Raw genomic sequence first — 9,209 nt, forward strand, 5'->3', positions numbered from 1 at the left:
AGCCTGGTCTACAGAGCTAGTTCCAGGACAGGCACCAAAAAAAGCTACAGAGAAATCTTGTCTTGGAAAAAAAACAAACTGTTCCTATATATGTTTTCTTTTTCTATTTTTAATTCTTTTTTTTTTTTTCTTTTGAGACAAGGCTTCTCTGTAACAGTTCTGGCTGTCCTGGAACTCTTTATAGACCAGGATGGCCTCAAACTCACAGAGATGCACCTGCCTCTCCCTCTTGAGTGCTAGTATTAAAGGCGCACACCACCACCGCCTGGCATTTTTGCTCATTTTTGGTGGTGGTAGTGAAATACATCTACCATAGAATTTACAGTCTTAACCATTAAAATTTTTATGGGTTATTAATGTGTGTGTGTGTGTGTGTGTGTGAGAGAGAGAGAGAGAGAGAGAGCGCTTGACTGACAGACAGACAGACAGACAGGGAAAGAGAGAATGTGTACACACATGTGGCCTGTATGGGAGGGTGGGAGACACCTTTGGGGAGTCAGTTTTGCCCACCCCACCTTGATTTTCAGGCAGAGTCTCTCAGTTTTTTCCATGCTGAGCCCTCCATGAGCTTCCAGGCAGTGTTCCTGTCTCCCGCCTCGCTGTAATCCTGAGATTACAGATGGGAACTACTTCGTCTTTCTCCCTGGCTTCCAGCTCCGCTCGTCAGGCCTGGGCAGCAAGTGTTCTCAAGCACGAAAACACCTCGTTAGCTCCATCTTAGCTATTTTGTTGATTTATTTGTTTATTTTGTCTTTTGTGATGGTATTTCTCTCCACGTAGCCCTGGCTGTCCTGTTCAGAGATCCCCTCACCAGTGCTGGGGTTACCGGTGTGCTGGCAGCCAGTGCTCGTAAGTGCTGAGCCAGCTGTCTCCAGTTCCGATTTCTTTTTAAGATTAAGATTGCCGGGGCTGGAGAGATGGCTCAGTGGTTAAGAGCATTGCCTGCTCTTCCAAGGGTCCTGAGTTCAATTCCCAGCAACCACATGGTGGCTCACAACCATCTGTAAAGATGTCTGGCGCCCTCATCTGGCTTTCAGGCATACAGACAGAATATTGTATACATAATAAATAAAAAAAAAGATTAAGATTGCCGGGCGGTGGTGGCGCACGCCTTTAATCCCAGCACTCCGGAGGCAGAGGCAGGCTGATCTCTGTGAGTTCGAGACCAGCCTGGTCTACAAGAGCTAGTTCCAGGACAGGCTCCAAAACCACAGAGAAACCCTGTCTCGAAAAACAAAAAAAAAAAAAAAAAAAAAAAAAAAAGATTAAGATTAATTTTGTTATTTATTATGGTGTGTGTGTGTGTGTGTGTGTGTGTGTGTGTGTGTGTGTGTGTAGGGGTTTGTGGATATGAGTACAGGTGCCTTCTAAAGTCAGAAGAAAGCATCAGATCCCCTGGAGCTGGAGTTACAGGTCGTTGTGAAGAGCCTGATGTGAGAACTCCAATCCTCTCTAAGAGCAATACACGCTCTTAACATTTCTCCAGTTCCCCTAATTCTGATTTTAAAGGTGGGGGGGAATCTCACTATGTATCCCTGATTGACCTGGAACTTGCTATACAGACCAAGATAGTCTCACACAGAAACCTGCCTGCCTCTGCTTCTTAAATCCCAGATTAAAAACATGCACCATCATGCCAGCCCTTGGCTGCCCCTGTTGCTGTGGAGATGAGAGTCTCGCCCTAATCCTAGTCACAACCCTGTTTCAGCTCTGAGGGCTTCAGTAAGTCCTCATTACCTCCACCTGGCATTTGGTCCTCTCCACCGTCTCCCCACCAGTCTTTCCCTTCCACGCTCCTGCTTCCTGAGCGCCTGGGCTTACAAGTCCAAGTGCCCAGCCGCTCTTATGATGCTCTACCGTCTCCATCAGAGGAGCTTCTGCCTCAGCTCTCCTTGTCACTAGGTGCCTTCGAAGAAGCATGCCTATAATTCCAGCACTCGGAGTCTGCAGGAGGATAGTGAATGTGTAGCTAGCCTAGGCTACCCAGTAAGACCCTGTCTCATAAAACAAGCAAACAAAAATTCCCTGATGACCTGAGACTGTCCCAGTAACATTTCCCATATCTCTCAGCCTCTGCCAAGAGTCATGAGTTGGACCCATTATCCTCCTCCGAGATCTCTCGAGCCCAAGTCAGGCCACAGGCTTGCGTTTTACGTCAGAAGGGATCCTCTTCCTAGATCACACATGCCTACTGCTGGGAACTTAATAAACGTCCTGGACTCATGGTAACTAAGATTCCCCCACTGACCCAAGGAAGAACAGCAGACCTGGTGCAAAGGTTTATTGCTGAGTCTGGGCACGTAGCTAGGGGAAGTACAGATTACGCCCTAGCCTTGCTGGACAGAATCACTGTGTCTCAGACCATAGCTCTGCCTCTGGTCCACAGACTTAAGCAAAGACTTGCTGCTTGATGAAAGCAGAAGTGGCTGGAGGACGTGGGACATTGTCTCTAATGGTTCAGGCATGTTTTTCACTTCTCTCTCCAAAGGACTGCGCCCTGAATTAGGAGGGAGAATAGGGTCACATGGGATTGCCTGCAACCTCACATGGGATATTCTTTGCCCGTGGTTGATCAATAGGCATTGGACTCTGCCCTCAGCCACCCCTCAGCATAGCATGGTTATTGGTCATAGCGGATGTCAATGTACTCTCCTTCAATACACCATACCTTGATCAGAAAACCCTGAGTATTGTGTGTGGGCGAACAAGGTGGGGTGTGGAAGTGTCCAAGGACAGAGAGGGAAGACCCAGAGGGACAAGGGACTGGGAGATACCCCGAGCCTGGTATTTGGGAATAGGTTTGGCTTGTATCTCTCCCTGGCACCCATCTCAAAGTCACTAATTTGTCTATGTGAGGCTACAAAAGACCAGAGCTTGAACTTTGGATCCCTTTAGTTGCTGGAAGGGACAGTCACTGATCACTGGGTGGACAAATGTTGGACTTGTCATATGCACGTAGCAGGCCGGAATGACCTGCTGGCAAGTGGCAGGCCTGCTTTAGGGAGGGATACCTCAAGCCCTTCATGAAAGCTGGGGAGGGAGGGCGGGCTGTTTGCTGAACCGAGATCCACCAGGTGAGCTGCTGCTGGTGGGGGTGGCAGAAGGGCATCAGGAGACCCGGGTCACTCGGGCATTGCTGAGTCACTGTGAGCTCCAGCTGTCCCAAGTCCTGCCTTGTCCTAGCTGAGGCTAGCTGCTGTGGGTCCAAGAGGCCAGTGCAGCCAGGCGGTGAAGGGCGGGGTTGGGGACCTAAGGGAGGGTCCGCACTTCAAGCCTCAGGGCCTTGGATGTCTGGCAGCAGGTTGAGGCACAGGAGTTATTAGAGGGGACTACAGGGCAGCTGGGCTACAGAGTCTCAGAGCAAGGGACACACATGAATTCTGGCATCTGTGAAGAGAAAAGGGAATGGAACTTTAGCATCCTTGAGCAGCAAAATAAATGGGATTAGGCGTTGTAGGGGCAGCCCCATGCACCTAGAGGTTAGGGAGGGATGAACACATGTTGAGCATAGTAGTAAGGGAGGGGCCTCTCTTAATGAGTGAAGACTGAAAGCCTTGGGGCGGGGCTTAGGGGTGAGCAGCAGCAAATGAGGCAGTCTGGAGCAGTGAGCACCGTGAGGAACGAGGGGCAGGGTTCGGGTCCTGAGATTACCGAGAAAGACGGTGGAAGGTCTGGCTAGCTAGGATCCCACCTCAAAAGAGCCCGCAGTCTTTGAGGTTCTCTTTGATGATAATGTCGGTGACAGCGTCAAAGACGAACTTGACGTTCTGTGTGTCGGTGGCGCACGTCATGTGAGAGTAGATCTCCTTCACGTCACGTCGCATGTTAAGCTCGAGGAACTGCACTTTGATGTAGTTGCCGGCATCCTCGTAAGTGTTAGGTCCTGCGGCAGAGGGCAGCACTCACTCTGCGCGGGAAGCCCTCCCTCGGGAAGGAGCGCACGGCCGGAATCCTTGGGACTGGGGCACCGCCTGGCGGTCGGGACTAGGGAATCTCACCATCGTAATCGGGAAAGCAGATGCTGAGGTGTGCCTTTTTTATCTTCTCAGAGAAAACGTCCTTCTTGTTGAGGAAGAGCACGATGGATGTCGTGGCGAAGTAGCGATGATTGCAGATGCTGTTGAACAGGTGCAGGCTCTCGTGCATTCGGTTCTGAGGAAGGCAGAGGCTGTTGGACACCAGGCCGAGCAGGCCGCGGCCCTTTGGTCTCTGGGCTCTGGGATGTAGGCTACTCCTCACTCCAAGCGCTCCCAGACAGCCTCTGCTTTGTGGGTCTCAGTGGCTACCCCGGCTCCACCTCCCTTCTCAAACACTCAGGCCCACTTGGCACTTACCACTTCGTCGTCCTCCACCAGCACCATGTCGTAAGCGCTCAGTGCCGCGATGAAAATGATGCAGGTCACACCCTCAAAGCAGTGGATCCACTTTTTGCGCTCGGACCTCTGCCCACCCACATCGAACATTCTGTAGGACCGAGCCAAATCCGGATTTGGACCTGTGTATCAGGTCACTCGGATATGCCCACTGGCACCCCTTGTCTTCCTAATCTGGCTGGAGAGCTCTCATATGGATTGGTATCTGAGGTGACCAGCCTTTCTCCCAGCAAGGGTAGGGCCTTCACTCGGGACAGTAAAGTTCCGGTCAAGTCAGCTGAACATGAGTGCAGGGGTCTTACCTGAAGTTGAGGTCCTTGAAGGAGAACTGTGTCTCGATGATGCCAGTAGTTTTGACACGAGAACGCAACACGTCCTGCTCAGTGGGCACATACCCTGGAGCCACCAGACGCTCTAGGTCTGAAAGGTAGCTGAGGAAGACCACTGGGCATGAGTGAGCGGTGTGGGAGATCACCCCAGGTGCTGCCCACCCACCACCTCTGCTCTCTGAATCCCCGCCCACCTCTGCTCCCTGCATCCCCGCCCACCTCCTCCGCGCCCTGCATCCATCTGGGCACTCACTAGCCAGCAGAGTCATTGAGCTGGTACTCTGAGGCACGTTCAAAGCAGGCTTGGATACCCGAGTCTTTCCACAAACGCTGAATGATGTCGGACATCTCCTTGGGCATCGTGCCTTCTTCAATAGTATCCGCCATGTGCATCAACTTCCGGGCATCATCCTGGTGGTAGGGTAAGGTAGTGTTTGCGAAACTGAGCCTAGTCAGTGCCTCGAGCCCCCAGGGACAGATATCAGCCTGCCCCACCTGTCGTGCGGAGTCTCCATACTGAATGTTGAGCGTAGTCATAGCCCGAACAATGGCCAGGATGGACTGCAGAGTGTTGCCATAAATGATGGCAATGAACTCGAGGCATTCTTCCAGCGAATAACCATCCTGGTGGATAATCCTATGACCCAAACCGCAGTCAGAGCTTCTAGGCCAGCAGGGAAGGGCTATCACTAAGGGCTTTAGGATGGGCAGGGAACACTCACTTCATCTGCTTGACAATGGTGCTCTTCCCGGATTCACCAGCACCTGGAAGGGAAGCTGTGCCTCAGAGCCGCACTGACCAGCACTGACCACCTCCTTTGGATCAGCGCTCTGGGGTGCCAGCTAGAACTCTAGTTACACCTGCCCTCATTTCTATCCAAAGTAAAGTCTTGAAGACCCCTAGGGGAAAATGGTTGCAAATGACAAAAGGGACCTACATCAGTTAAGTGGCCTTAACTGTGCCCATTCAGGTGGGGATTCCCCAAGATCCTTGTATGTAGAGCCTTTATTATGCTGCAAGACCAAAATAAGGAAGTCCTCTAGGGCCACCTTGTGGGTATTTCTGGCACTGCATGTACAGGATTATCTGAATAGGACCAGCCTCTGCTTCTCACCTAAAGGCTAAGAGATGTCTCTGAGAGGCTCAGAGGGAATTAGCACCTTAGATGGGGGAAGAGGACAGAGCTGACATCCTTTCTGAGCCTGCCCTTCTCAAGGGTGTTGGATACAATTAATGGGATTTCCGGCTTAGCTTCTCGGCCTTTCTCCTGGGGGCCCTGGCTGCCCCCTAAATCAGCAACTTTCCCTTGGGGGTTAAGCAATGGCAGCACCCCCATCTCTCTTTACCACCCATGGGACCATGGGCTTGGCTTTATTCATACAGGCATCAATATTTTTTCACTTTGTCCCCCCACTCCACCCCTACACAGGGTTTCTCTGTATAGCTCTGGCTAGTCTAGAACGTTCTCCGAAGACCAGGTTGGCCTCAGACTCAGGGACCTGCCTGCCTCTACCTCCCAAGTGCTGGGATTAAAGGCGTGCACCATCACTAGCATCTTTCTTTAGCTGTTTCACAGGTCTACTGATGATAAAGTTATGGTACGCATGGTCTTTATAGACATGGGCGACCCTAGAGCCTTATTCCAGAGGGAGAAAGAGCCACCAAGAAGACCCAAGCGTTGTTGAGCAGGCTTTGGAAAACCAGAGGCTAGAGCCTGAGGTCCAAAGTGTGCCTGAATGCACACCTTTATACAAAGATGTGTTTGGCACACACTTCTGCAGCGTGTCTCTGGGAAATTGTCATGGGATACCTAACCTTAGGGGACTGGGACATCACCACCTGTCAGACCTTGCTGGGGACCGGCTCCTACTCTGTACCCTGCCCCACCACATTGTCACACACACCCCCACCCCGCAAGGAATCCTTGCATCATAGAAAGGCTGCTTGCCTGGCCCCAGGCTGCTGACTCGCAGCAGCCCCTCCCCAACACTGGCCGCACCCCTACCCAGCAGCAGCAGCTTCACGGTGCGAGCATCCTTCTCAGCATCCTCTTTCAGCTTCTTTTCTAGCTCTCTGGAATGCTTCTCCTCAGCGCTGGCCCCGGCCCCCATGGTCCCAGGAGCAGGCAAAGGGACAGGGTAGGTAACTTCTGACCCCCTCAGACCTTTTGGCCCTAAAGCTGGCAGTCAACTGGCTCTCCACAGACCCGTGCAGGCCCTGGCAGGATTGCTTAGTGGGATTTGGGAGCTAGGAATGCTCTGGGGCCAATCAGAGACAAGGACAGGTGAAGCTCAGTCTCCTAGCTTTTTAATCAGGCTGGCAAAGTCCCAATCCTCGGGCTGCTGACTCTGCACCCCTCAGCCCCCTCCAATTCTCCAGAAGAGACCCTAGCAAGTCCTTCCTCTGTCCTATAGGCGTTTGCTCGGTATAGTTGAGGGAACCAGGGTAGGGACTGGCTGGGAATACTGACGGAGAAACAGTCACGAGGACCTACTGGTTGCCCAGCTGGATTCACGACCACTCTTTTGTGAGCTTACATGGAACTTGGGGGAAGATGGTGCCCAAATCACAGCCCCATTTTACAGGTTAGGAGAGATGGGGTCACATGATTAGCAGTGGTTCACAAGTGGGGTGTCTCCGGATCAGAGGGTTCTGTGCCTGCTGGAAGCCACAAGGGGATAGATGACTTTATATTTGCCTCATATTCAGGGTTAAATATGACCTAAGTATGTTCCCTACATGCCTTCTGCAGGGTGAGTCTGCTGTGCATGCCTGCATGTGTCTTTCTGCTCTTTACTAGGACCAAGTAAGGACCTGACACACTTGAGCCTGTATGTGTGCTAGTAGCTTGATGGCATGCACTTAACATACCTGTTTATGTGACTATGCATGCAATGTGTGTGTATGCATTGGTGCTGTGTATATGCTGGAGATCAAATTTAGGGATTCCTGCATGTTGGCATGTACTTTACTCCTGAACTGCACCCCAGCATCCTATGCATGCCTGTACTAGCACAGGTGGTCATATGTTTATTTTGCTGTGCTTTGTATGGGTTCATAGCTGTTCACATGTGCCTGAATGTGCAAATGTGTTAACTGTGACACACTCTACAGCCCACTTGCCTATGTATTTAGATGCACACCTGTGTCCATGTGTGTGTGCACAGAGCTTGCCTGTGCCGGTCCATGTGCATACATTTGTCTATATATACATATGTATTTAGGTGCAACAAAATCACTATAGAGGTGGTTAAACTGAGTGAATCTTTGGCAGGCTGATTGTCAGAGATGGATGCTGAGGCTTGGTCTGCCCCAGAGTATGGGAGAGTGGGGACTCACCTGCCCTGCTCCCATTCAGTCCACTCACAATGTGGGACCTGCATGAGGTAGCACTAAAACCTGACAGCCTCTACCGGGTCTGGAGACCAGCTCAGGTGTGGCAGTTGGTGAAAGCATGGCACCTGCTGGGCTTGTCTGCACACAACTGAAAACCTGTATCCTGACTCTCAAGGCTATCTAGACTGGTCTGGAGCCTCCTCATTGGACCCCTTCCCTGAAACCAGACCTAACTCTACCACAGACTACTAGGAGGGTGCCAGGGCCACAGGCACTGCATGAAGTTATCCCTGATCAGGCGGTGCAGGAAGCAGACAACCTAAACTGGCACTGCGGACATTCCTCTGCGCAGGAGCCACCTAGACCTTCCCTTCTACACTGCAGGCAGCCACAGGGGTCTCTAAGGCAGTACAGGAGCACTAACTAAATCTAGCCTGTTTTTCTACATATGGGGTTTTTTTTTTGTTTGTTTGTTTTTTTTGGTTTTTCGAGACAGGGTTTCTCTGTGGCTTTGGAGCCTGTCCTGGAACTAGCTCTGTAGACCAGGCTGGTCTCGAACTCATAGAGATCCGCCTGCCTCTGCCTCCCGAGTGCTGGGATTAAAGGCGTGTGCCACCACCGCCCAGCTTACATATGGATTTTGTTTTGTTTTTTTAATATTTATTTGTTATGTATACAATATTCTGTCTGTGTGTATGCCTGCAGGCCAGAAGAGGGCACCAGACCTCATTACAGATGGTTGTGAGCCACCATGTGGTTGCTGGGAATTGAACTCAGGACCTTTGGAAGAGCAGGCAATGATCTTAACCTCTGAGCCATCTCTCCAGCCCCTACATATGGATTTTTTAAAAATTATTCTATTGGTGCTTTGCCTGCACATCTACCTATGTGAAGGTGTCCGATCCCTTCAAACTGGAGTTACAGTTGTGAGCTGCCACATGGATTCTGGGAAATAAACCTAGGTCTTCTGGATAGACAGCCAGTGGTCCTAACTGCTGAGCCATCTCATCTCTCCAGCCCCAAAATGGGGGAGTACTTTTTTTGGGGGGAGGGCTTGAGACAGGGTCTCTGTGTAGCCTTGGCTGTCCTGGAACTTTCCCTGTAGACCAGGCTGGCCTCAAAGGCACAGAGATTAGCCTGCCTCTGGCTCTCTAGTGCTGAGATGTGTGG

The 9,209-nt window shown here is 51.3% G+C and overlaps 1 protein-coding gene across 1 annotated transcript; it reads right to left on the reverse strand.

Moving 5' to 3' along the window:
- Positions 1-3,182: 3,182 nt before the first annotated feature.
- Positions 3,183-6,814, reverse strand: Gnat1 (G protein subunit alpha transducin 1). Its single transcript, XM_026779313.1, has 9 exons — positions 6,709-6,814; positions 5,425-5,467; positions 5,198-5,339; positions 4,956-5,113; positions 4,676-4,804; positions 4,335-4,464; positions 3,999-4,152; positions 3,652-3,883; positions 3,183-3,387 (listed from the first exon to the last, which is right to left on the reverse strand). Exons 1-8 carry the CDS (start codon positions 6,812-6,814, stop codon positions 3,693-3,695), a joined length of 1,053 nt encoding a protein of 350 aa, XP_026635114.1. The 3' UTR covers positions 3,183-3,387; positions 3,652-3,692.
- Positions 6,815-9,209: the final 2,395 nt, after the last annotated feature.

The sequence above is a fragment of the Microtus ochrogaster genome, chromosome 5 (assembly GCF_000317375.1).
Source record: "Microtus ochrogaster isolate Prairie Vole_2 chromosome 5, MicOch1.0, whole genome shotgun sequence".
In the NCBI taxonomy this organism is placed as follows: Eukaryota; Metazoa; Chordata; class Mammalia; order Rodentia; family Cricetidae; genus Microtus; species Microtus ochrogaster.

Coding starts and splice junctions, on each gene's coding strand:
- Gnat1 (XM_026779313.1), bottom strand. CDS start 6,814: ATGGGGGCCGGGGCCAGCGCTGAGGAGAAGCATTCCAGAGAGCTAGAA. Junction 5,114..5,197: donor ATGGAGACTCCGCACGACAG/GTGGGGCAGGCT, acceptor CCCTACCACCAG/GATGATGCCCGGAAGTTGAT. Junction 4,153..4,334: donor TGGTGGAGGACGACGAAGTG/GTAAGTGCCAAG, acceptor TGCCTTCCTCAG/AACCGAATGCACGAGAGCCT.